Source organism: Sarcophilus harrisii, chromosome 2, assembly GCF_902635505.1.
Source record: "Sarcophilus harrisii chromosome 2, mSarHar1.11, whole genome shotgun sequence".
In the NCBI taxonomy this organism is placed as follows: domain Eukaryota; kingdom Metazoa; phylum Chordata; class Mammalia; order Dasyuromorphia; family Dasyuridae; genus Sarcophilus; species Sarcophilus harrisii.
In genome coordinates, this window is record NC_045427.1 from 374,096,844 (window position 1) to 374,124,515 (window position 27,672).

General features: G+C 40.2%; 1 protein-coding gene and 1 pseudogene across 7 annotated transcripts in view; both read left to right on the plus strand.

The window, feature by feature from the left end:
• The first annotated feature begins 204 nt into the window (after nt 1-204).
• LOC116421646 lies at nt 205-2,987 on the plus strand (annotated as a pseudogene).
• Nucleotides 2,988-4,888: 1,901 nt separating this feature from the next.
• The window catches only part of LOC100926346 (protocadherin gamma-C4), a 169,531-nt gene continuing 146,747 nt past the window's right edge, over nt 4,889-27,672 (plus strand). Inside the window, exon 1 of one of the 7 annotated variants that reach the window (XM_031953432.1) lies at nt 4,889-7,464. In XM_031953432.1, coding sequence (XP_031809292.1) covers nt 5,035-7,464 — 2,430 coding nt within the window. In that variant the 5' untranslated portion in view covers nt 4,889-5,034. Of the gene's footprint in view, nt 7,465-9,731; nt 12,952-13,405; nt 17,738-23,570; nt 27,560-27,672 lie in introns of those variants that run through there. The other 6 variants (XM_031953441.1, XM_031953440.1, XM_031953431.1 and 3 more) reach the window with 6 other exon arrangements.

The following is a 27,672-nucleotide window of genomic DNA, read 5'->3' on the forward strand; positions in this document are numbered from 1 at the left end:
TTCTACAGAAGGTTTACAAAGTTATTATCACCTAGGTGATTTATAATTATTTAACCTAATAATCAAGATAACAGTGACAACATTTGTCAATAAAATTTTTTATCAAAATTGATAGTAAAGATTTATGTTCCCACTACCTGTAATTCTTTATATGATCCTGTAAAGCTATGGTTCAAGATACTTGCAACTTTATGACTTTCATAATGACTTTCTTTAAAACGGTAAGTCATGTGTGATTACATCGTTCTAAGTTGTTAGAAGGGATGCAATAATTGATTTAGACTCTGGGCGCCGCTCTTCACCAATCAGGAAGAACAATGTCGGAAAGAAAGTGTCTCATTCTCCCAGGTCCTAGTGCACAAATCTCAGCAAGACCAAACCCACACGCTCCAGGATGAGGAGAAATTCAGCCCTTTTACCCTGCACACTGCAAACTTGATCCCTGGACATACTCTCCCAGAAAAGCAAAGGAGCCACGAGCTACCTACAGACAACAAAGAGGATATTTCTAACAGGAGCAATGATCACTGGGGAAAAACGCAGAGATGGCAGAAGGCGAATCCTGCTTTGTTCTCTCCTGGGACTGCTGTGGAATACCGTGGCCGCCCAAATCCGCTACTCGATTCCCGAGGAGATGGAGAAGGGCTCTTTCGTGGGCAACATCGCCAAAGACCTGGGCCTGGAACTGAGCGAATTGTCGGAGCACGGAGCACGCATTGTCTCCAGAGGTAAGACGCAGCATTTCTCTCTCAATGTCAGAAGCGGCAGCTTAGTCATCGCGGACAGAATAGATAGGGAAGAGCTCTGTGCACAAAGCGCCCAGTGCCTGCTGAATTTTAATGTTCTGATTGAGGATAAACTGAAAATTTATTCAGTGGAAGTGGAAATAATTGACATTAATGATAATGCCCCTCGTTTTCAAGAAGAGGAGCTAGAACTAAAAATCAGTGAAACCACAGCTCTGGGAACTCAATTTATTTTAGAAAGCGCCTATGACGCGGATGTGGGAGTGAACGCCCTCCAAGGCTATAAGATGAGTTCGAATCATCACTTCTCTTTGCTTGTGCAAACTGGAGTTGATGGCATCAAATACCCGGAGCTGGTACTGGAGAGGGCCCTGGATCGCGAGGAGCAGCCTACCCTCCACATGGTACTTTTAGCCAGGGACGGAGGAGAGCCAGTCCTCTCTGGTACTGTTCGAATCCGAGTGACTGTCCTGGATGCAAATGACAATGCCCCCGTGTTTACTCAATCTGTGTATAGCGTGAATGTCCCTGAGAACGTGCCCCAGGGAACAGTGCTCCTCACAGTTAACGCCACCGATGCAGATGAAGGAAGTAACTCCCAGGTAAGATATTTTCTAGTGAAAATTCCTGGGAAAACGTCACAAATATTCAAACTCAATTCATTGACTGGTGAATTATCAACCTTACAAAATCTAAATTATGAAGATGCAGAATTCTACATGATGGAAGCAGAGGCTCAAGACGGCCTCGGTTTCTGGAGTAGAGCTAAAATTCATGTCACAGTTCTAGACGTGAATGACAATGCCCCAGAAGTGACTATCACCTCTGTCACCAACTCAATCTCTGAAAATGCTCCCCCTGGGACTGTAATTGCTCTGTTCCACGTGCATGATCGAGACTCTGGTGAAAATGGTCAATTCCTGTGTTCCATCCCAGGTGACCTGCCTTTTAAATTAGAAAAGAAGGTAGATAGCTACTATTCACTGGTGATTGACAGGGCTCTGGACAGAGAGCAAGTGTCTGAATATAACATCCCCGTGAGAGCAGAAGACTTTGGGAGCCCAGCTCTGTCTACAGACACTCACATCCTCTTGCAGGTGGCAGACATCAATGACAACCCTCCCACTTTCAGTCAGTCAACCTACTCTGCCTACATCCAGGAGAACAATCCCAGAGGAGCTTCCATCTATTCCTTGACTGCTCATGACCCAGACAGTGAGCAGAATGCCTTAATCACCTACTCTATCATAGAGAGTAACCTCTCCTTGGAGGCATCACCAGTGTCATCCATTGTCTCCATCAACTCGGAGACTGGCGTCCTCTACACTCTGTGCTCTTTCGACTATGAACAATTCTGGAAATTTCAGCTGAGAGTGACAGCCAGGGACTCTGGGAACCCTCCTCTCAGCAGCAACGTGTCTCTGACTCTGTTCATACTGGATCAAAATGATAACACCCCGGAAATCCTGTACCCTGCCTTCCCCACAGACGGTTCCAGTGGAGTGGAGCTGGCCCCACGCTCTGCAGAGCCAGGCTACCTGGTGACCAAGGTGGTGGCAGTGGATGCAGACTCTGGCCAGAACGCCTGGCTGTCTTATCACCTGCTCAAGGTCACAGAGCCCGGGCTTTTTTCCGTGGGCCTGCACTCAGGGGAGATCAGGACTGTCCGAACGTTCCTGGACAAAGATGCCCTCAAGCAGAATCTCATCGTGGCAGTAACAGATAATGGGGAACCTCCCCTCTCTGCCACTGTCACTATAACTGTGGCAGTGGCTGACAGCATTCCCGAGATCCTCTCAGATCTCAGCAGCCAAACCTCCCCTGAAACTCAGGACGACTCTCTCCTTACATTTTACCTGGTCATAGCAGTAGCTGTGGTGTCCTGCTTGTTCTTTGCCTTCATTGTCCTTCTGCTGGCAATCAGGCTAAGAAGGTGGTGGATGCTGCAAGTTGTCCAGGCTCCAGGTGACCACGTGGGGGGAGTCACCTCCTCCCAGTTTTTGGGAATAGATGGAGTCAGAGCTTTCCTTCAGACTTATTCGCATGAAGTTACTCTCACCACGGATTCTCGAAAGAGTCAACTGATCTTTCCTCAGCCTAACTATGCAGACACCTTGATAAGTCAACAGAGCTGTGAGCCGAAGGAGTCTCCATTACCTACTCAGTCTTTACTTCATACAAAAGATGAACAAGCATTTTTCCAGGTAAATCTTAATCCATAGAATAGAATTACAAAATTAAGTTTCAGTGACTCATGTTATTACTTTTCTGTCTCTACTGTTTACTAGAGTTATCCATTGAACTTTCTAGTTATTCTGGCTATAAATTGATTGTCCGAGAAGAGCTTCACTTCACTGAAAACTCTCATTAAGTCTTATAGTATTTATGAAGAGCTTGGTGATATTATGTTGATCATTCAGTTAAAACAGACACAAAAAAATGAAAACTGATATCTGGAAAGACTAAGTAGTTTTCCAGACATTGCAGTACTGGATAAGGTGCCTCTCTTTTAAGAATTACTTCTCTAGGTTCAAATCTATGACTTCCTTTGATCTTCAAAGTTTAGTGCATTACAGTTTAAACACCCAATACTTTAAAAAATATATATAGTGTATAGTGTATATTCATATCAACATATTTATGTGTATAAATATATAAAGGAATTTACTGCTGCAAAAATGAGTTTTCAAATCAATGCATAATGTAAGTGTTTGCCGTAGAAGCTGAAATATACTGATATAACTTTCACTTATTTAGAGGAGAAATAGGTAGATTACCTTTACCTTTTGTATTTTTACAATTCTTTCTGCATATTGAAATGGGTGTAGTGTAGCTGGATTTCGTGGATTGAGGAGAGGTACAGGAACTGGAGTCACATTCATTATCTTTATTTAATTTTCAATATGCATTTTTCTCTTGTAACTTTATAAATGTCTTCCTTACTTAAAGTTGATTTGGAGAATTGTATCTGTGAAATAACAGGTCTTGTTTGCAGGCATAATTTCGTTCTGGTTTCATCAGCTCATGAAAAGATTATTCTCTTTTGAACAAGAATTGGACATTTCTGTAATAATGTCGTACACTGTCATTTCTTAGACTGTCTCAAGCGACCATCATTCTTTTCCACGTGGTAGGTTGTATTGCTATTTCTACCATATGAAAATAAATCTAGATATATGTAAAGAGAATCATTTATTTATTTCCCTAGAAATATCAGATCCTTGAAATATGGAAGAATCTTTCCACGTTCAATTGCTTCCTCATGATAGTCGATATTTTTTAAAATTTTATTCTCATTTCTAAAAAACAATATGACATTTCAATTCAATTGGAATACATAAGTTACTTTAAAATACTTACAAAAGTATTGGTGAGTTAGAGCCAATATATAATTCCAAGATTACAGTCGTTATGTTTTGTCCTATTTTGCTTGGAACAACATCAAAAAATATACACAACTAACTTTGGGTGTGTGACCTTTTTTGAACTTTAAGACTACAATTACACAATATATACAATCCCTGATTATACCTAGAAAGTTAATTCATAATCCGAAAGTTAATAATGTTTTCTCAAAGGCAAAATAGTACCATGTTAAAGTTTAAAATAGGTTACACACACACAGACACACACATTCTCACTCATCGACTCACTCATTGCTAGATACGAGAGTAAATATACACAGACACACTAAAATTAAGTATCAATATATTCACTCTTTTATGATCTGAAAAGTACACAATTAACAGAAAATAAATTTTCTATTCTATATAATTAACATAATATTTTAATCTGTGTGAATAATAATTTTTGAACGTGATAAACAAAAGGTAAAGCTTTCAGAACTTGAAAATAAAAATATTCTAAAGATTTTTTAAATGATATTTTACATCTTTTGGCCTAAATGAATTTGTGCAAGATGGCCTAGAAGGCCGCAAATAAAATAAACCTGTGACGGTATGAACGTATTTTAGGCAATTCTAAGTCTATGACTTTAATTTCTTTCTACATAACATTTCACATTTGTGCGATAATTAATCTAGACTCTGGGCGTCGCTGTCCACCAATCAGTAAGAAATACTCAGGGAGAAGACCCGCCTAACCCTTCCGGGTGCTAGAGCACAAACCTTTCGGAGATCAAACACACAGCATCCAGGATTCACAGAAAGTAAGCCCCATAATCCTACATGCTCCAGACTTCTGAAGTCATACTACAGGAGAAAACAGAAAATCCGAGTGACAATCCATATTCGGCTGAAGAATAAAGAAAACATTTCTAAAGCAAACAATGGTAGCTGAGCAAAACCACAAAGGCTGCACAACGCTCTTCCTGCTTTGCTTTCTCCTGGGGACGCTGTGGGAGATCAGCATTGCCCAGATCCGCTACTCGGTTCCCGAGGAGACAGAAAAAGGCTCTTTCGTGGGCAATATCGCCAAGGACTTGGGAATGGAACTGAGCGAATTGTCTGAGCATGGGGCGCGAATTATCTCCAGAGGTAAGAAGCAGCATTTTGTTCTCAATGTTAAAAGCGGCAGCTTAGTCACCGCAGATAGAATAGACAGGGAAGAAGTCTGTGCGCAGAGCGCTGAGTGTCTGCTGAATTTTAATGTTCTGGTTGAAAATAAATTGAAAATACATTCAGTGGAGGTGGAAATAACCGATATTAATGATAACGCCCCTCATTTTTTGGTAGATGAGCTAGAACTAAAAATTAGTGAAACCACAGCTCCAGGAACTCAGCATCTCCTGGAAAATGCATATGACCAGGATGTGGGAGTGAATTCTCTCCAGGGCTACGAGCTGAGTCCCAGCCATCATTTCTCTCTGAAAGTGCAAAGTACAAGTGGAGGAGTCAAGTATCCAGAACTGGTGTTGGAGAGGGCCTTGGACCGGGAGGAAGAGGCTGTTCACCATCTCATGCTCACAGCGTGGGACGGAGGAGAACCACTTCGTTCTGGTACTGCTAGAATCCGAGTGACTGTCCTGGATGCAAATGACAATGCCCCCGTGTTTTCTCAGTCAGTGTATACTGTCAGTGTTCCTGAAAATGTACCCCAGGGGACGATACTACTCACAGTGAATGCCACTGATGCAGATGAAGGAATCAATTCTCAAGTAAGATACTTTCAAGTGAAAAGTCCTGGGAAGATCTCCCAAATATTCCAAATTAATTCTGTGACTGGAGAATTGTCAACCTTACAAAATCTAGATTATGAAGAGACAGAATTCCATGAAATAGAAGTGGAAGCTCAGGATGGTCTTGGTCTCAGGAGCAGAGCTAAAATTCATGTCACAGTTCTAGATGTGAATGACAATGCTCCAGAAGTGACCATCACCTCTGTCACCAACTCAATCCCTGAAAATGCTCCCCCTGGGACTGTAATTGCTCTGTTCCATGTGCATGATCGAGACTCTGGTGAAAATGGTCAAGTCCTGTGTTCCATCCCAGGAGACCTGCCTTTTAAATTAGAAAAGAAGGTGGACAACTATTATTCATTGGTGACTGACAGGACACTAGACAGGGAGCAGGTGTCTGTGTATAACATAACCATGAAAGCAAAAGACTTTGGGAGCCCAGCTCTATCTACAGACACTCACATCCTCTTGCAGGTGGCAGACATCAATGATAACTCTCCCGCTTTCAGTCAGTCAGCTTACTCTGCCTACATCCAGGAGAACAACCCCAGAGGAGCTTCCATCTACTCCTTGACTGCTCATGACTCAGACAGTGAGCAGAATGCCTTAGTCACCTACTCCATCATGGATAGCAATCTCCCATTGGAGGCACCACCACTCTCATCCTATATCTCCATTAACTCGGAAACTGGCGTCCTCTATGCTCTGTGCTCTTTCAACTATGAACAATTCCGGGAATTTCAGCTGAGAGTGACAGCCAGGGACTCTGGGAACCCTCCTCTCAGCAGCAATGTGTCTCTGACTCTGTTCATACTGGATCAAAATGATAACACCCCGGAAATCCTGTACCCTACCTTCCCCACAGACGGTTCCAGTGGAGTGGAGCTGGCCCCACGCTCTGCAGAGCCAGGCTACCTGGTGACCAAGGTGGTGGCAGTGGATGCAGACTCTGGCCAGAATGCCTGGCTGTCTTATCGCCTGCTCAAGGTCACAGAGCCCGGGCTTTTCTCCGTGGGCCTGCACTCAGGGGAGATCAGGACTGTCCGAACATTCCTGGACAAAGATGCCCTCAAGCAGAATCTCATCGTGGCTGTAACAGATAATGGGGAGCCTCCCCTCTCTGCCACTGTCACTGTCACCGTGGCAGTGGCTGACAGCATCCCCGAGATCCTCTCAGATCTCAACATCCAAGCTTCCCCTGAAACTCAGGACGACTCTCTCCTCACATTTTACCTGGTCATAGCAGTGGCTGTGGTGTCCTGCTTGTTCTTTGCCTTCATTATCCTTCTGCTGGCAATCAGGCTAAGAAGGTGGTGGATGCTGCAAGTTGTCCAGGCTCCAGGTGACCACGTGGAAGGAGTCACTTCCTCCCAGTTTTTGGGAATAGATGGAGTCAGAGCTTTCCTTCAGACTTATTCCCATGAAGTTACTCTCACCACGGATTCTCGAAAGAGTCAGTTGATCTTTCCTCAGCCTAACTATGCAGACACCTTGATAAGTCAACAGAGTTGTGAGCCAAAGGAGTCTCCACTACCTACTCAGTCTTTACTTCATACAAAAGATGAACAAGCATTTTTCCAGGTAAATCTTAATCTGTAGAATAGAATTACAAAATTAATTTTCAATGACTCACATTATTACTTTTCCATTTCTAAGTGTTTACTAGGGTTGTCCATTGCACTTCCTAGTTATTCTGGCTATAAATTGATGGTCTGAGAAGTTCTCATCTCTCATCAAAGTGTTAAGTACAAAAATATTATATAAACTTGAAGGTACTATAAGATTCATCCAGCCAAAAACCAACGAATGAAAACTAATATCCAGATAGGTTAAATAGTTGTTTTTTTCTTCTAATATCATAATACTGGCTAAGCTATTTCTTTTTAAGAAGTATCCAGAGTTAGTGTTCAAAACCACAGTGCTCTTTGAGATCGAAAAGTTAACAGATTACATACTCAGTCTTTTAAGAAACTAGTAATCTTCAAAATATACTATACACAACCATACATACATATATGTGTATGGGTGTATATGTGTATATACATATATGAATGAAACTGTTGCTGCTAAAATGAGTCTCTAAATCAATACATAGTGTAAAAGTTTTCTGTAATAGTTGAAATCAATACATAGTGTAAAAGTTTACTGTAATAATTGAAATATATTCTTATATTATTTCCACGTCTTTAGAAAGGATGAAATATGTGGATTACCTTATCTTGTGTTTTTGTAAATTCTTGCTGGACTTTTAGATGTATGTATGGCTGTGTTTTGTGAATCGGGGGAGATATAAGAAACTGAGTGACACTCATTCTTTTTCATTTTATTGGCAATATACACTTTTCTGTTTTAACTTCACAAATATCTATCTTACTAAATGTTGACTTGGGAAATTTGCATGTATAGAGTTCTAGTTCTTTTGCATAATCATAATTAAGTTCTGATTCCATTACCCCATGAAGTGGTTATTCTCCTGTGAGCAGAAATTGGACACTTAAGTAATAATGTCATACATTTTAATGTCCTACACTTTCTCAAGGGACTCTACTACTTATGCTAGGTTTTATCGCTACTTCTACTATATTAGCTCCAACTTATATAAATATGAAATCATTTATTTATTTTCTTATAAATATCAAGTTCTTGAAATATTGAAAAACATTTCCATGTGTAATTGCCCTGACCAGATAGTCAATGATGCTTTGATTTTATTCTCAGTTCTAAAACAATATTACACTTCAATTGATCAATTTAACACTGAAGAACCAAGGTTATGTTAAATTGTTTGGTGAATACATGGACTTCATACTCCAATGGATTAGAGACAATTGATTCTTCCAATGTTACAGCATCATGTTTTATACTATTATTTAAAAGAACTTCAAACAATGGTCGCAATTAATATCAGTTTGTGTCCGCTATTGAACTACAAGGCTGCAATTATAAAAAATGCATTCAATTTTTATTATACTTAGAAAATTAGTACATGATCCAAAAGTTAACAATGTATTATTCTGGATATATTAGTATATTAGTAAGCCAAAATGTAACCTGAAGAATACACACACACACACACACACAGAGAGAGAGAGAGAGAGAAAGAGAGAGAGAGAGAGAGAGAGAGAGAGAGAGAGAGAGAGAGAGAGAGAGAGAGAGAGAGAGAAGTGTAAGGTTAGATATATGGATAAATATGTACAAATAACTGGAATTAAAAGGATCAATATATTTACCATTTTATGGTTTGAAAGTACACAACTAACAGAAAATAATCTTTTCTATTCTATAAAATATACACAACACTAATCTCTGTGAATTATAATTTGTTTGGCGGGAATAACTGAAGGTAAAGGTTACAAAATCTGACCAAAAATATTCTATAGATGGACATTTTAAAAAATGATTTTTCAGCACTATTGGCCAAAATGCACATTACCTTGATCTCAACCAACATTAAACTTATGATCCTATGAGACTATGATCAAAGATAGGTCCAATTCCATGACATCAATTTCTTTGGTTTTTACATCTTAATGTTTTATTTTTCTCTAATTACATGTAAAAAGAATTTGTAAATTCAATTTTTAAAATTTGTTGAGTTCCAAATTCTCTCCCTTACTCCCCTTTCTCTCTTTACTGAGAAGACAAGAAATTTTACATAAGTTATACATGGGCAGTCATGCAAAATCTGTTTCTGTGTTGGCCACTTTGGGTGTTGGGGGAGAGGGGAAGAAACCCCTTTATTCCCCCAAAAAACAAGAAAAAGTTCTTTTCTTAGAGATGGATAGCATTTTTATCATATATCCATTAGTTTCAATTTCTTTCTTTTTATTTATTTAAAATGTTTCCCAGTTACTTGCAGAATAAATATTTTTACATTTGTTTTTAAGATTATCGAGTTCTAGATCTTCTCCCTTAACTCCAGCCACAATTAAGAAACCACATATAAAGATATGCAAAACATTTCCATAAAAATCAAGTTGGGAAAGAAAACATAGATCTCCCACCGTAATGAAAATAAAAGCTCTGAAGAAAAATTAAGTGTTCAGACACAACCAGTTCCTTCTCCGGGAATTGATAGGCTTTTTCATTATAAGTCCTTCAGAATAGTCGTGGATGGTTGTACTATTGAGAATAGCAAAGTCATTTTGCTGGTCATCCCAGAACATTGCTACTACTTTATACACATTTTGTTTAGGGAGGACTTTCTAGGTTTTTTTTTTCCCTGAGAAAAATCCTACTCATCATTTCCCAGAGAATGATAATATTCCATCTCAACCACATACCATAGTTTATCGAGCCATTCCTCAATTGTTCGATTTCTTTCTTAAAGACATTTCGTGCACTATACCAATTTAAACATTGTCTCAGAACGAATGCAATAATTGATTTAGCCTCTGGGCGTCGCTGTTCACCAATCAGCAAGAGAAATTCAAGAAGAATGGTGGAATTTTCCGGGGTGCTACTGCACAAAGCTCCAGGAGACAAAAACAACAAGCTTTGGGATGCAAAGAAAATAAGCTCTCTCACCCTACATGCTTCAGACTTAGGCTCAGGACTCATACGACAGAGGGAAACAAAAAATTCAAGAGATAATCCAGATTCTGCTGCAAAATACAGAGAACATTTCTAAAGCAAACAATGGTGTCAGAGCAAAACCACAGAAGCTGTGTACAGCGACTCCTGCTTTGCTTTCTCCTGGAGACGCTATGGGATATCGGCGCTACCCAAATCAGATACTCGATTCCCGAGGAGATGGAAAAAGGATCTTTTGTGGGCGACATCGCCAAGGACTTGGGTTTGGAGCCGAGGGAACTGTCAGAGCGAGGGGTTCGCATCGTTTCCAAAGGTAAGAAGCAGCATTTCGCTCTCAATGTCAGAAGCGGCAGCTTAGTCATCGCAGACAGAATAGATAGAGAAGAACTTTGCACCCAGAGTTCCCAGTGTCTGCTGAATTTTAATGTTCTGGTTGAAGATAAATTGAAAATATATTCAGTGGAGGTAGAAATAACAGACATAAATGATAACGCACCCCGCTTTTTAGCAGAAGAGCTAGAACTAAAAATTAGTGAAACCACAACTCCAGGAACCGCACATCTCCTGGAAAGTGCATATGACCGGGATGTGGGGGTGAATTCTCTCCAGAGCTACGAGCTGAGTCCCAGCCATCACTTCTCTCTGAAAGTGCAAAATAGAGCTGGAGGGGTCAAGTATCCAGAACTGGTGTTGGAGAGAGCCTTGGACCGGGAGGAAGAGGCTGTTCACCATCTCATGCTCACAGCGTGGGACGGAGGAGAACCACTTCGTTCTGGTACTGCTAGAATCCGAGTGACTGTCCTGGATGTAAATGACAATGCCCCCGTGTTTTCTCAGTCAGTGTATACTGTCAGTGTTCCTGAGAATGTATCCCAGGGGACGATACTACTCACAGTGAATGCCACTGATGCAGATGAAGGAATCAATTCACAGGTAAAATATTTTCAAGTGAAAATACCTGGGGAAACCGCTCAAATATTCCAAATGAATCCTTTCACTGGAGAATTATCAACTTTACAAAATCTAGATTATGAAGAGACAGAGTTCCATGAAATAGAAGTGGAAGCTCAGGATGGCCTTGGTCTCAGGAGCAGAGCTAAAATTCATGTCACAGTTCTGGATGTGAATGACAATGCTCCAGAAGTGACCATCACATCTGTCACCATCTCAGTCGCTGAAAATGCTCCCCCTGGGACTGTAATTGCTTTGTTCCATGTGCATGATCAAGACTCTGGTGAAAATGGTCAAGTCCTGTGTTCTATCCAAGGGGACTTGCCTTTTAAATTAGAAAAGAAGGTGGACAACTATTATTCATTGGTGACTGACAGGACACTAGACAGGGAGCAGGTGTCTGTATATAACATAACCATGAAAGCAAAAGATTTTGGGAGCCCAGCTTTATCTACAGACACTCACATCCTCTTGCAGGTGGCAGACATCAATGACAACCCTCCCGCTTTCAGTCAGTCAACCTACTCTGCCTACATCCAGGAGAACAACCCCAGAGGAGCTTCCATCTACTCCTTGACTGCTCATGACCCAGACAGTGAGCAGAATGCCTTAGTCACTTATTCTATCATGGAGAGTAACCTCCCTTTGGAGGCACCACCACTGACATCCATTGTCTCCATCAACTCAGAGACTGGCGTCCTCTATGCTCTGTGCTCCTTCGACTATGAACAATTCCGGGAATTTCAGCTGAGAGTGACAGCCAGGGACTCTGGGAACCCTCCTCTCAGCAGCAACGTGTCTCTGACTCTGTTCATACTGGATCAAAATGATAACACCCCAGAAATCCTGTACCCCACCTTCCCCACAGATGGTTCCAGTGGAGTGGAGCTGGCCCCACGCTCTGCAGAGCCAGGCTACTTGGTGACCAAGGTGGTGGCAGTGGATGCAGACTCTGGCCAGAATGCCTGGCTGTCTTATCGCCTGCTCAAGGTCATAGAGCCCGGGCTTTTCTCTGTGGGCCTGCACTCAGGGGAGATCAGGACTGTCCGAACATTCCTGGACAAAGATGCCGTCAAGCAGAATCTCATCGTGGCAGTAACAGATAATGGGGAGCCTCCCCTCTCTGCCACTGTCACTGTCACCGTGGCAGTGGCTGACAGCATCCCCGAGATCCTCTCAGATCTCAACATCCAAGCTTCCCCTGAAACTCAGGACGACTCTCTCCTCACATTTTACCTGGTCATAGCAGTGGCTGTGGTGTCCTGCTTGTTCTTTGCCTTCATTATCCTTCTGCTGGCAATCAGGCTAAGAAGGTGGTGGATGCTGCAAGTTGTCCAGGCTCCAGGTGACCACGTGGGGGGAGTCACCTCCTCCCAGTTTTTGGGAATAGATGGAGTCAGAGCTTTCCTTCAGACTTATTCCCATGAAGTTACTCTCACCACGGATTCTCGAAAGAGTCAGTTGATCTTTCCTCAGCCTAACTATGCAGACACCTTGCTAAGTCAGCAGAGCTGTGAACCAAAAGAGTTTCCACTACCTTCTCAATCTTTACTTCAAGCAAAAGATGAACAAGCATTTTTCCAGGTAAACCTTATTCTGTACAATAGCATTGCCAATTAATTTTCAGCCACTCGTGTAATTATTTTTCTGTTTCTACCTTCCACTAGAAAGGTCCATTGCATTTTCTAATTATTCTGGCTATGAATTTATGGTCTTAGAAGAATTTAAGTTTAACAAAAATATTATTAACACCATACAATATAGAACTTATTGATACTGTGAAGATCATCCAGAAAACACCCCAAATTTTAAAGAATGAAAGCTAATACCCAGAACGGTCAAATGAAGTACTTCATGATTAGGCAGGCTTAACTCTCCTTCAGCCATTTCTCCACTAAGCACAGATCGATAATTCTTTTTGTGATTAAAGTTTTAAGCGAGTATAGATTCAGTTGGAAAACTCCATTGCATTTTTACATTTTTGTATATTTGTCCACACAAAAACATACATACATTTATATGTATGTGCATATACATATAAACATATGTATGTGAGTGTGTGAATAGATATATGAAGCTGCTTCTAGGATAGGTTTTAAAATCTAAAGGTTTGTTCTAGTAGCTAAATTGTAAAGGCATTCTTTAATGTGTTCGATGTATTTAAAATAGATGAGACGATTGGACTCTCTTTTTTGCATTTTTTTTTTTTTTTGGACTTTGAAAAGTACAATATGATTGGATTTCCTGTGCATGTTTGTTGAATGAGAACAGATTCTAGAAGTAAAACTGTTCTTTTATTTTTTTTCAACATAAATTTTGGTCTTAAAGCTTTATAAATATCTGTTACTAAAAGTTGATTTAGGAGATTTGTATGGGCAAAACTCCAGCTTTTGTGTGCAAAACTGATTTACTTGTAACTGACTTAATTTGAAGGTTTTTGTGTCTCCTTGAGTCTATGAACAAGTTTTTTATAGTTGTCTATGAACAAGTTTTTTATAGTTGTAATTGCACATTTAAATAATAATTCAAGGTCACTATTTTATCATGGTGAGGTGCATTTCTATTTCCGCCATATGAGGGTCAGCCTAAGTACATATGAAGAGATTCATTACATCATTTCCTTCATGGCATGAAACGTTGGTCCCAGAAATTCTCAAAGACCATCATGGAAAAGAAACAGTATATCTTTGAATGGTGAAAAACATTTCCATGTTCAATTCTTTGACAGGATAGTCAATATTGCTTTTGATTTCTTTTTGATTTCTAAAAAACAATATTGCATTTTGTCATCTCTACCCTAAAAAACATAGATTATGGCAAAGTGGGACATCATAATCTTCCTCTTTACTTTGCTACAATTTATCAGTAATCATTGCCTAAACTCAACTGCAATGCAGTAGAAGACTCAGGAAAGGAAATCATAATCAGACTGAAGACCTGGTGATTGGAGGATAATAACAACTGACATTTATACAATGCATTAAAGTTTGCAACGTATTTCATAGCAATCATCTCATTTGAGACTCACAAATGTTTGGTTAAGCCAATTTCTATTTATGACTCGTTTTCATCACTACATTTTCCACATTTATGTATTAAGTTAGATGGGAGAACATTTAAGGATGTAGCAACTAACTATAGTAATGTTAGCTATATTGAACAGGAAGTCTACAATCATATAATTTATTTAATTATTGGTTATACTTTAGAGTACAAAATTGTAACATGTCACAAAGAATCATAATGTATACGTAATACATTTATGTAGAAATACAGACAAATATATGTATTGCTAGATATATTAATAAATATTCACATGAACATTGAGATAAAGAGAATTGGTGTATTTACTGTTCTACGGACAGAAAGGGAACATAATCAAAAAAGGGTTCAGAAGCCTTTATATTCTACAGAATATTTACAAAATAATTATCACTTAGGAAAGTTATAAATTATTTAGCCTTACAGGCACCCAAGGTAACAGTAACAGAACCTGACAATAAGAACTTTATAAACATTAATAGCAAAGAATTATATCATTTTCAGTTCGTTTCATGATTCCACGAAGCTATGATCCAAGAAACCTCCAACTTTATGACTTTAATAGTGTCTTTCTTTAAAAGGATAAATCATATATCGTTTTACGTTTTGTGAGAAGAGATGCAATAATTGATTTAGACTCTGGGCGCCGCTCTTCACCAATCAAGAAGAGCAATTTCGGAAAGGGGTTAGTCTAATTCTCCCAGGTCCTAGTGCACAAATCTCAGGAAGATCAAACCCACACGCTCCAGGATGAAGAGAAATTCAGCCCTCTCACACTGTCGCTGCAGACTTAAGCTTTGAACACAGTCCACCAGAAAAAAGAAAAAAGAAAACAAAACAAAACAAAGGAGCCACGAGCTAACTACAGACAGTAAGGAGGATATTTCTAAGAGGAGCAATGATCACTGGGGAAAAAGGCAGAGATGGCAAAAGACGAATCCTGCTTTGTTCTTTTCTGGGACTGCTGTGGAATACCGTGGCCGCCCAAATCCGCTACTCGATTCCCGAGGAGATGGAGAAGGGCTCTTTCGTGGGCAACATCGCCAAAGACCTGGACCTGGAGCTGAGCGAATTGTCTGAGCACGGAGCACGCATTGTCTCCAGAGGTAAGAAGCAGCATTTCGCTCTCAATGTCAGAAGCGGCAGCTTAGTCATCGCAGACAGAATAGATAGGGAAGAGCTCTGTGCACACAGCGCCCAGTGCCTGCTGAATTTTAATGTTCTGGTTGAGGACAAACTGAAAATTTATTCAGTGGAAGTGGAAATAATTGACATTAATGATAATGCCCCTCGCTTTCGGGAAGAGGAGCTAGAACTAAAAATCAGTGAAACCACAGCTCTGGGAACCCAATTTATTCTAGAAAGTGCCTATGACTCGGATGTGGGAGTGAACTCTCTCCAACGTTATGAATTGAGTCACAACGATCACTTTTCTCTACTTGTGCAAAATAAAGATGATAGAATCAAGTACCCGGAGCTGGTACTGGAGAGGGCCCTGGATCGGGAGGAGCAGCCTACCCTCCACATGGTACTTTTAGCCAGGGACGGAGGAGAGCCAGTCCTCTCTGGTACTGTTCGAATCCGAGTGACTGTCTTGGATGTAAATGACAATGCCCCCGTGTTTACTCAATCTGTGTATAGCGTGAATGTCCCTGAGAACGTGTCTCAAGGAACAGTGCTTCTCACAGTTAACGCCACCGATGCAGATGAAGGAAGTAACTCCCACGTAAAATATTTTCTAGTGAAAATTCCTGGAGAAATCTCACAAATATTCCAACTCAATTCTTTGACTGGTGAATTATCAACTTTACAAAGTCTAGATTATGAAGATGCAAAATTCCATGAGATGGATGTGGAAGCTCAAGATGGTCTCGGCTTCTGGGGTAGAGCTAAAATTTATGTCACAGTTTTAGACGTGAATGACAATGCCCCAGATGTGACTGTCACCTCTATCATCAACTCAGTCCCTGAAAATGCTCCCCCTGGGACTGTAATCGCTCTGTTCTATGTGCATGATCAAGACTCTGGTGAAAATGGTCGAGTTCTGTGTTCCATCCCAAGTGACTTGCCTTTTAAATTAGAAAAGAAGGTGGACAATTATCACTCACTGGTGACCGACTGCACTCTGGACAGGGAGCAGGTGTCTGAATACAACATCACTGTGAGAGCAGAAGACTTTGGGAGCCCAGCTCTATCTACAGACACTCGCATCTTCTTGAAGGTGGCAGATATCAATGACAACCCTCCTACTTTCAGTCAGTCAGCCTACACTGCTTACATACAGGAGAACAACCCCAGAGGAGCTTCCATTTACTCCTTGACTGCTCATGACCTAGACAGTGAGCAGAATGCCTTAGTCACTTATTCTATCATGGAGAGTAGCCTCCCTTTGGAGGCACCACCACTGTCATCCATTGTCTCCATCAACTCAGAGACTGGCGTCCTCTATGCTCTGTGCTCCTTCGACTATGAGCAATTTCGGGAATTTCAGCTGAGAGTAACTGCCAGGGACTCTGGGAACCCTCCTCTCAGCAGCAATGTGTCCCTGGTTCTATTCATACTGGATCAGAATGACAACACCCCAGAAATCTTGTACCCCATCTTCCCCACAGATGGTTCCACCGGAGTGGAGCTGGCCCCACGCTCTGCAGAGCCAGGCTACTTGGTGACCAAGGTGGTGGCAGTGGATGCAGACTCTGGCCAGAATGCCTGGTTGTCTTATTGCCTGCTCAAGACCACAGAACCCGGGCTTTTCTCAGTGGGCTTGCACTCAGGGGAAATCAGGACTTTCCGGACATTCCAGGACAAAGATGCCCTCAAGCAGAATCTCATCGTGGCAGTAACAGATAATGGGGAGCCTCCCCTCTCTGCCACTGTCACTGTCACCGTGGCAGTGGCTGACAGCATCCCCGAGATCTTATCAGATCTCAGCAGCCAAAGCTCCCCTGGAACTCACGATGACTCTCTCCTCACATTTTACCTGGTTATAGCAGTTGCTGTGGTGTCCTGCTTGTTCTTTGCTTTCATTATCCTTCTACTGGTCCTCAGGCTGAAAAAATGGTGGATGCTGCAAGTTGTCCAGGCTACAGGTAATCATGTGGGAGGAGTTGCCTCCTCCCAATTTTTGGGAGTAGATGGAGTGAGAGCTTTTCTTCAAACTTATTCCCATGAGGTTTCACTCACCACGGATTCTCGCAAGAGTCAGTTGATCTTTCCTCAGCCCAACTATACAGACACCTTGATAAGTCAGCAGAGTTGTGAAAAAAAAGTACCTTTATTAACATCAGAACATGTTGTTATAAATAAGGATCAATCGACTTCTTTTAAGGTAAGTCCCTCTTAATAAGATCCTTGCTTTCTTTCCAATTTTTAGTTTTCATTTCATTTTTCTTTCACCTATGGAAACATTTGTCATTCCCCCGTCCCATATACTATTAATAAATTTCATATTCTTGAAATAACGTAATTTGAAAGGATAACGGCAATGGACATGGAATCTCTCTAGTATATGACCTTTCTAGGAAAGAAAATATTTTTCCATTATAAATGTAAGTAATCTGCTCTTCATCCACTTAGATTGTTGCCTCGTAAACTAAGACAATAAATTTTTTTGTCCAAAGTTCCATAGTCATAAAGTCTGAAGTAGTTATTGAATCCAGGTATTCATCATGTCTTCGAGAGTGTCTCTGTATCCAAAATCTAAAACTCGCTTGCAATGACCGTCAAAGTTTAACACAATTAGAATTTCCTGATAACTTGCAAGTGATACACGGATTTGCCTTGTCCAAAGCATGTAGACTACACACAAGATGTCTACTCTTCATGAGTTTTCGGTTTAAGGTGTGGGATTGGCATACTATAGATAGAATTTGATAATCACATTAACTTTCCATGAAGACTTTTGTGAGAAATTGTCAAAGCAACACAGTGCTTAACAAATCTGATTTTAATACTAGTAGAAGTCATGTGATTGTAAAAGGTAAAAATCTTTTTTTCACTGTTTCCGTTATGGGTAATTTTCTATGTGTGTATTCAAAGTTCTGGAAATTATCTAAAACTCAATTCTTAGTCTTTTTTAAATTTCCAGTACGAATTTACTGATTTGTAAGATGGGCACATGAACAGATATTATAAAAATCCTACAGTTTCTTTCCTATGCTACTGGTACAAACTAAATATGCAAACTTTTCAACTAAAATTAATTAATTGAGTAAAAGAGCAACACTTCAAAGTTTGATTTTTTTTTAGTGGATCATTTTTTGAAGCATATAATACATAATTTTCAAAATTAGGTTTGCTTTTCAATTGGAAAAGAAGTTGTGGTAATTGAGGTGGGGGTGAGAGTGGGGGTGGAGTGGAGGAGAGAACTCAATATTTTCCATAAGTTTTTTATTAACCTCTTCTGTGTGACATTTTCTACAATGGGCTAAATACATAGTCAAATATGTATTTTTCTAGTAATACACATGTAGCATATATGTGTGTACATAGTTTATACACATTATATATAAATATATTTTTTTACATACTCTATATAATCCAGTGTATAAAAGTCCTCAATCTCCACTGATGTAAAGAAAAAGTGAGATCATCTATGTTAAACACTTTGCAAAAATCAAAAGTGCTATATATACCATTTGTTATTATATCTACTAACACTTTCTATTTTTATGTATTCCTTTACTAATTGATGATCCTCATGTATTGAAATTATTTTGTATATATTGGATCATAAATCTTGCTTTAGAATTTGTCTTCTTTTTCAAAGTTTCAGTTATTAAGTCATTAATTTCTTGAAGTAAAAAAGGATTTTAGTTTTATTTATTAAACAAATCAATTTAAGAGAATTCTGGAAATGCTTAAAAGATCAAGCACTCTTTATCCCTCCAGTAGTAGTGAGAAAGAAAAGCCAGACATTGTTCCTTTACTGCCAATATAGTAGTGGTGGCATTTGGAGCTGATTTTTTTGAAGGAACTGCATAGAAATTTTCCATATAATAGGCAAGATGAAATGATGAATTCTTAAGTGGCTCCTCCTCTTTCTATCTCGAATTTACTTGGCTTATGTGAGAAAATACCAAATCTATTTCTCTCTCTCTCTCTCTTTTAGTTCCTAAGGTTTTATTTTCATTCTATTTTTAATAAAAGATCACGGATAATTTTAGAAAATGATTTATTCTTGTATATAAGAATGTGCTTGAAATTCATATATAGCGTGTTCCTATGAGAGGGAAATGGGGCAAAGGACATTTTTTTTAAGTACGTAAGGTGACTTATAGACAATAAAAGATAATATGTCCAAATCTTTCAATGGTTCCAGTGTCATGTTAAAAGTCATAAAGGATGATATAAAGACAATTAGATAACTACTTTTGAGTGTATTTCTAGAAGAATATAGATGGAATGAAAAAAGTGAAAATGAAAATTTAAAGAATAAAAATGAAAAAACTACATTTAGATGAGATTATTATGCATGTATCATAGTATAAAGATGGTGAATCATTTTCTAGGTAGAAAATTATTAAGTAATTCGCATATTACTTAGAGTGAACTTTTGATAATAGCAAGTGAATTAGTTAATTGACTGCATGAATAAAGACTGAAAATATCAAAAAAAAAAAAATACAGCTGAATTAAACACATGTAAGCTGTGTATTTTGCAGAAACCTTGATTACTACCTTGGGTTCTTTTGCCTGACCCCCATGAATTTAGATAATTTCTTAATAAGAAGAAAATTAACCTTTCTTAGGATTTTCAAAAAAGTATAAAATGAAACTAAAACTACATTAACAATGGCAAAGTTGCTTATGTGAATTGCCTTGCAATTTGCTCGAGGTGTATGGCAAATTGTATAGTTAACATTTGCACATTTTAAATCAAGTTTAAGTTTAGAATGGAAAACAGAACTGATGTAAAGATTTATGCTTGAGTTGGGACTGAGGTGGAGTGGGGGGGCACCAGCAATATTTGATTCTTTTATTTTACATAAGGGATACTGAGATGGATGCACTTCTCTGTATGAAATCTCTCGGTGCCTCTGTCTATGAAGTGTTTGAGATAAGTTAGTACTCTCTATAAGAGGCTGCAGAATAATTTCAGCAATCATTGCGCGCAAGGAAGCGAACGCGTACACCTTCATTTCCATAACGCTGATCCCCAAGAATTACCTGAAAACATTCATTGCCTGAAAACATTCATATTTATAAGAATCCAGAAACAATATGGTCTCTGGGAAGGATCTCTAACACAAATTTTCGGGACCTTAGAAGCAGGAGAATTTGAGAGATGAAAAGAAGTGAGAAGCAGAAGGAATGTGCCCTGAGGGTGCAGATACTGTTTCCCTTCTAGATATCTTTGTTCAATCCCCCGCTTTCTGAGAAGATTCACTACTCCATTCAGGAGGAAATAGAGAAAAAGTCAGTGATGGGGAAGCTTGTCAAAAATCTGGAGCTCAATATTCGGAATTTGCCGGCTTGGAAACTACAGGTTAGTTAAGAAAACGAATACTTTACTGTGAGCGCAGAGAATGGAGAATTACTAGTGAGAAGCAGAATAGACCGAGAGAAAATATGCCAGTTTGATTGTGCTCTACAGTTGGAAACGGTCACTGAAAATCCAATGTTATCTTCTTTGACGATACAGAATATTAATGGCAATCCACCACAATTCCTTTATTAAAAGCTGTATTTCCCTAGAAATCAGTGAACTAATACTTCCAGGAGTGAAAGTTGCTCTGGCATTGGCAATAGATTCAGATGTAAACACAAACTCCCTAAAAACATATGATATCAGTCCCGATCCCTATTTCTCTCTATCAGTGAAGGAAAGACCAGATGACAGTAAATACCCGCAATTATTTTTGGAAAAATCCCTGGACAGAGAAATACAGAACTCTCACCATTTGGTCCTGATGGCTGTCGACAGTGGGGAACTAAACCAAAGCGGAATGGCTCACATCTGGATCAATGTTACCGATGCCAATGATAATGCCCCAGTGTTGGAATCTTTACAAAGTGTTAAGTCATTAGATAAAGTTGATAATGACAAGAATTATCTAATTTAGCATCGTTCAGTATGATTGATCTCATCCTAGGAGGAGATGTTATGGGCCAGAAGAAACAAGGTATTAAGTACAACCGACAGAAACAATGCTTGTGTTCACACCTTTAGAAAGCTCATATAATAAGCAAGAAGTATTTAAGTACTCATTGGAGTTCACACGTTTGGGAGATTTCAGGGTTTAGTATGAGATATCCGAATTCACACCTCACTTAAGCCCTGCCTCCAGAAGGAGGAGTTAACCTTTGGGAGATCATATATAAAAAGGCTCGTAGCTTTTTTGTGTGAAGGACTTCGGAACATTTTCAGGGATCGGAGAGGAGCACTCTGGGAGGAAGCCCATAAGCCCGAGGAAGCCCACAAGCCCTCTCTCGGAGGCAAGAGAAATTCATTTCATCAGGTTTGCTGGCTGGAGTCTGAAGAAAGCAGAAGCAGAAGCAAAGGACAAAGCTGCAAGAGCTCTTGGAACCAAGCAGAGAGATAGGCCTCTAAGAAAACTAACTGGGCTATATAGGAAGCAATAAAAGATCTGAACTTTTAGCACCTGGCTGCACTTGGGTGATTATTTACTCTGAACCAAAACTAAGGCTGCCTCCAAAAAATCTCCCCAAGAAACGTGCTCCCAGAAGAACCATTATTATTTTAAAAAAGAAAAAGAACACCACACCCCAGTCTTTAGCCAAGATGTGCACAGGGTCAGTCTTTGGGAGAACTTGCTCCCAGGCTCCTCAGTACTATGTGTGACAAAGATGAGAGTGTTAATGCAGAAATCATCTTCTCTTTCTGCAATGAAAATTATAGCAAGTGATTGTTCTACCTCCATCCCAATATCGGGGAAATTACAACTAAAGATATATTGAACTTTGAAGAAGCAAATAGGTATATGATGGATGTAGAACCAAAGGATGGAGGAGGTCATAACGGCTCCTTGAAGAAACAAAGGATGAAGGAGGTCATAACGGCTCCTTGTAACATTCAAACTGAAATTCTTGATGAAAAAGACAGTTCTGAGGGTGAGGGATGAATTTCTTCTCTATTACTGAGCAAATTCCAGAGGGCTCTTTATCAGAAAAGCTATCCACTCATTAAAACACTTGACCGAGATTGGGGATGGGGGAAAGGACGGAGAGGAAATGTTCAGGAGTTTCTCTGGATTTCTCTTCCTGACTGGTGAACAGCGGCGCCCAGAGTCCTAATTAATTATTGCATTGTTGGCACAGTATGAACTATGAAACGCTTGAATTTCAATTAATTCCCATCTTAGGGAAACAGATCATACATACATGCCTTTCAAGTTAGACTCGTCTTCCAGAAATTACTACAAACTATTGATAGATGGGCCTCTCCATTGTGAGCAGATTCCGAAATACAACATCACTGTGGCAGCACATACAAGGGGAATCCTGCTCTGTCCACCAGCAAAAAATTCATCTTGAACATTACAGGTGTTAATGACAACCCCCCAATTTTCCTTCAACCTTCCTATGTCGCTTACGTTTCTGAAAATAACTCTTTTGGTTCCTCTTTCACTAAAGTATTGGCGGAGGACGCTGACCTTGAGCAGAATGGCCGAGTGTCCTACTCCATTGTGATTAGTGACCTGGCCGCACCCTGACTTCTCCTCCTACGTTTCTGTCAGTGAATATAGCGGAGACATCTTCTCACTGCTTTCCTTCCACTAAGAACATAACTGCACTTTCGAACTGACACTGCAGGACCAAGGTCTGGCTCCCCTGCTCTGACGGTAACGTCAGCCTGCGAGTGTTCATAGTAGATTGTAATGACAATGCCCCAAACATTCTATCCCCAGCCCTAGCATCTGACAACTCAGCCCTTTATGACATGGTCTCTAGACTTGCTGAGCTTGGATACTTGGTCACCAAAGTGGTGGCAGTGGAAGCTGATTCGGGCTACAACGTCTGGCTGGCTTACCATGTGCTTCAGGCTACGGATCACGGGCTTTTCAGTCTGCGTCTCCCACAGGAGAGGTAAGGACAACCAAGGTTTTGGCTGATAAAGATGTAACTCGATACCGGCTTCTGGTCTCCATGCAAGATTTGGGCAGCCCCCGTTGTCGGTCACTGTGGCTTTGCACCTAGTGTGTGCAGAGAGCTTAAGGAAGTGCTACCCGAAATGAAGGAGGAAAATTCAAATATCCTGAACTCCCAGTCTGAATTACAGTTTTACTTAGTAATAGCTTTGTCCTTAATTTCTGTGGTGTTTCTTATCACAATGATACTTACCATCACTCTGCATCTTCGGAGATATTGCAATCCTACCATGTTGTGCTGTGTCCATGTGGATATTTATTCTGACTGTATCTGATTTCTTTCCAAACTACAGTGAAGGAACTTTACCATATTTTTATAATCTGTATGTTGCCTCAGAAGCAGGAAAGATGCAATGTAATTTTCTCAAATTTACTGAAGGAATGTTGTCTCCTCGGAATCTCCTCTTTGCCTTTTTGCTCAGCTACTCCATGGTGCATAAGTTTTTAAAAATTATCATATTTCTCCATATTTAAGGGTTTGTTTTCAATGTTGTTTATCTCCCCTAACATACCAGACAATATTTTCTTGGTAAACAAATAATTCTTATATTTTGAGCATATTGATTCTAACTGATGATGCCTTCTCAATTTTAAGCAGAGTAAAGAGTTTCTCTGATTTTCTGTGACCTGCACTTTTCTTTTTGGCCATTCACATTAGCCATGAATTTAAATTTGTGGAATAGTCAAGTGAAAAAAAAATACATTTTCCAACAAAAGAATTTCAGGATTTAAATTAAGTATAAGGATACAGATAATCACAAGCTAGTAAAGGTTTTTTTTTTTTAATATTTTAAAAGTTGTTATCATACATATCTTTTTTTAAAAATAACCCTTGTTTGAAAAACTTAGTTCTAGTTTAGAGGCCCAAGACAGATTATGAATCAAAGTATTCAGTAAATAATGATCACTAAGTTACTGGGGCAAGTGTATGAAGATGAACTAGTTATTTGTGTTCTGGTCAGTTTGTCTAAATTAAAGGTCGTGATTGAAATATATCCGTATCTTAAGTCAAAATCCAGACTCCAAGAATTTTGCATCTTACACTCACTGCCTTTGATGGAGGAAATCTGACCGCTTCTGCCACTGTGCTCATTCTGGTGGCCGTTCTTGATGCAAATGACAATTCCCCACAAAATTCTTTATTTCGAATATTTTAAAGTGACATGAAATATGATAATGTCTATAAGAAATCGCTGAATTATATCATGGCTCTCTGTAATATATACATATATGCACATATGTATGTATATATGTATATATGTATGATCTGTTTCCCTAAGATGGGAATTAATTGAAATTCAAGCGTTTCATAGTTCATACTGTGCCAACAATGCAATAATTAATTAGGACTCTGGGCGCCGCTGTTCACCAGTCAGGAAGAGAAATCCAGCCAGATCCTCTTAACTTCCAACTGACAAAGCCAGACGTGGCTCAGACGCATAAAGAAAAGGCTGCTCAGACACGCAACTCCACCAGCAGAATTGAATCAACCAGAAAACACTCCAAACTAAAAACCGTGATGACTGCCTATCTTCAAGAATTTAGAAGACCCAAGAACTGATCCGGAGAGAATCATTGGGAGATTAAGCAGAAGAAATATCTGCAGCAGGATAACAATGACAGCTCCGCAGATACTTCCGAGCAGCAGAGGGAGAGTCTTGCTTTGCTTTCTTCTGGGAATTCTATGGGAGGCCAGGGCCCAACAAATCCGATACTCAGTGCCGGAGGAAACGGAGAAGGGCGCCTTCGTGGGTGATATCTCCAAAGACCTGGGGCTGGAACCACAGAAACTGTTGAATCGAGGAGCCCGCATTGTCTCCAGAGGTAAGAAGCAGCATTTCGCCCTGAATTTCAGAACCGGCAGTTTAGTCACGGCAGACAGAATAGACAGGGAGGGGCTGTGTGGGAGAGCGTCAGTGTGTACTCTAAATTTAGAGATTCTGCTAGAGGACAAAGTAAAAATTTATAGAGTAGAAGTGGAAATAACTGATGTTAATGATAACATCCCCAGCTTTGGAATAGAAGAAAGGGAAGTCAAAATCCATGAAAGTGCAATGCCAGGAACAAGATTTCCTCTTCCAGAAGCTTTTGATTTAGATGTGGGGGTGAATTCACTGCAGAAATACAAACTGAGCTCGAACCATTACTTCTCTTTGCTTGTACAAAACGGAAAAGATGATGCCCAGTACCCTGAGCTGGTTCTGGAGCGAGCCCTGGACAGGGAGGAGGAACCTATCCATCGCCTTATACTCACTGCCTTTGATGGAGGAAATCCAGTTGGTTCTGCCACTGTGCTCATCCTCGTGACTGTTGTTGATGCAAATGACAATGCCCCACAGTTTATTCAATCCCAGTACAGCGTGAGTGTTCCTGAGAACGTGCCAGTGAAAACATGTCTGCTCAGGGTAAATGCCACAGATCCAGATGAGGGAATAAACGGGGATGTGTCTTATTATTTCCGGAAAATTACTGAGAAAACTTCGCAATTATTCGAACTGAATGCTTTGACTGGGGATATATCCATTTTGGAAAATCTAGATTATGAGGAATGTAATTTCTATGATATAGATATTGAAGCCCGAGATGGGGCTGGACTTCTGGACAGAGCCAAGATTCTGATCAAAGTACTGGATGTGAATGACAACGCTCCCGAAGTCACCATCACTTCTGTTATCACCTCAATCTCTGAAAATTCTTCTGCAGGGTCGGTGATTGCCCTTTTCAATGTACACGACAGAGATTCTGGGGAAAATGGCCAGGTCATGTGCTCCATTCCAGAAAACCTCCCTTTCAAACTTGAAAAGTCCTATGGAAATTATTATACTCTAGTGACCGACAGAGCACTGGATCGGGAACAAGTCTCCATGTACAACATCACCGTGACAGCCACAGATGGAGGGAGTCCCCCTCTGTCCGCTGACACTCACATCTCCCTGCACATAGAAGACATCAATGACAACCACCCGGTTTTTGTCCAGACATCAGAATCGACTTATGTCATGGAGAACAATCCCAGAGGAACTTCTATTTACTCTCTGACTGCTCATGACTCCGATATCGGGGAGAATGGTCACGTCACTTACTCCATTATGGATGATTCGATACATGGTGCATCTCTCTCCTCCTATGTTTCCATTAATTCTGAAACTGGCGTTCTCTATGCTCTGCATTCCTTTGATTATGAACAGTTCCGAGAACTGAAGCTAGGAGTGACAGCCAAGGACTCTGGAGATCCTCCTCTCAGCAGCAACATATCTCTGACTCTGTTTATCCTGGATCAAAATGATAACGCCCCAGAAATCCTGTACCCTGCCTTCCCTACTGATGGTTCCAGCGGAGTAGAACTGGCCCCTCGCTCTGCAGAGCCAGGGTACCTGGTGACCAAGGTGGTGGCAGTTGATGGAGACTCTGGCCAGAATGCCTGGCTGTCCTACCGCCTGATCAAGGCCACAGAGCCTGGTCTCTTCTCTGTGGGTCTTCATTCAGGAGAAATCAGGACCGTTCGGACATTCCTGGACAAAGATGCCCTCAAGCAGAATCTTCTAGTGGCAGTGACAGATAATGGGGAGCTCCCCCTCTCTGCCACTGTCAGTATCACCATAATTGTGGCTGACAGCATCCCCAAGATCCTTTCCGAGCTCAGCAATCCCGAGCCATCAGATGACCTTAAAGACTCCAACCTCACATTCTATCTTGTCATCGCTGTGGCTGCGGTTTCCTGTTTGTTCTTTATCTTCATTGTCATTTTATTGGCGCTCAAATTACACAGGTGGAGGACCTCAAAGTTTCTGAGTGCATCTACTGGGCATTTTGGAAACATCCATTCCTCCCAGTTTGTGGGCATTGATGGAGTGAGAGCCTTTCTCCAAACACATACCCAAGAAGTTTCCCTCACCACTGATTCTCGGAAAAGCCAGTTGTTATTTCTGGGACCAAACTATGCAGATACTATATCAATACAGCAGACCTGTGATAAAAAGGAACCTCCATTAATACCTCATGAGTCAATTCTCTCTAATGAGGATCAATCCTTCTTACAGGTATGCTGAACTTTAATTCTTAATGTAGCTAATTATTTAATTTTTTTTTCAATTACAGATTAAATGTGAAAGGAACTTTAGTTTTCACTCAGTCTTACTTCTAGCCAAATGTC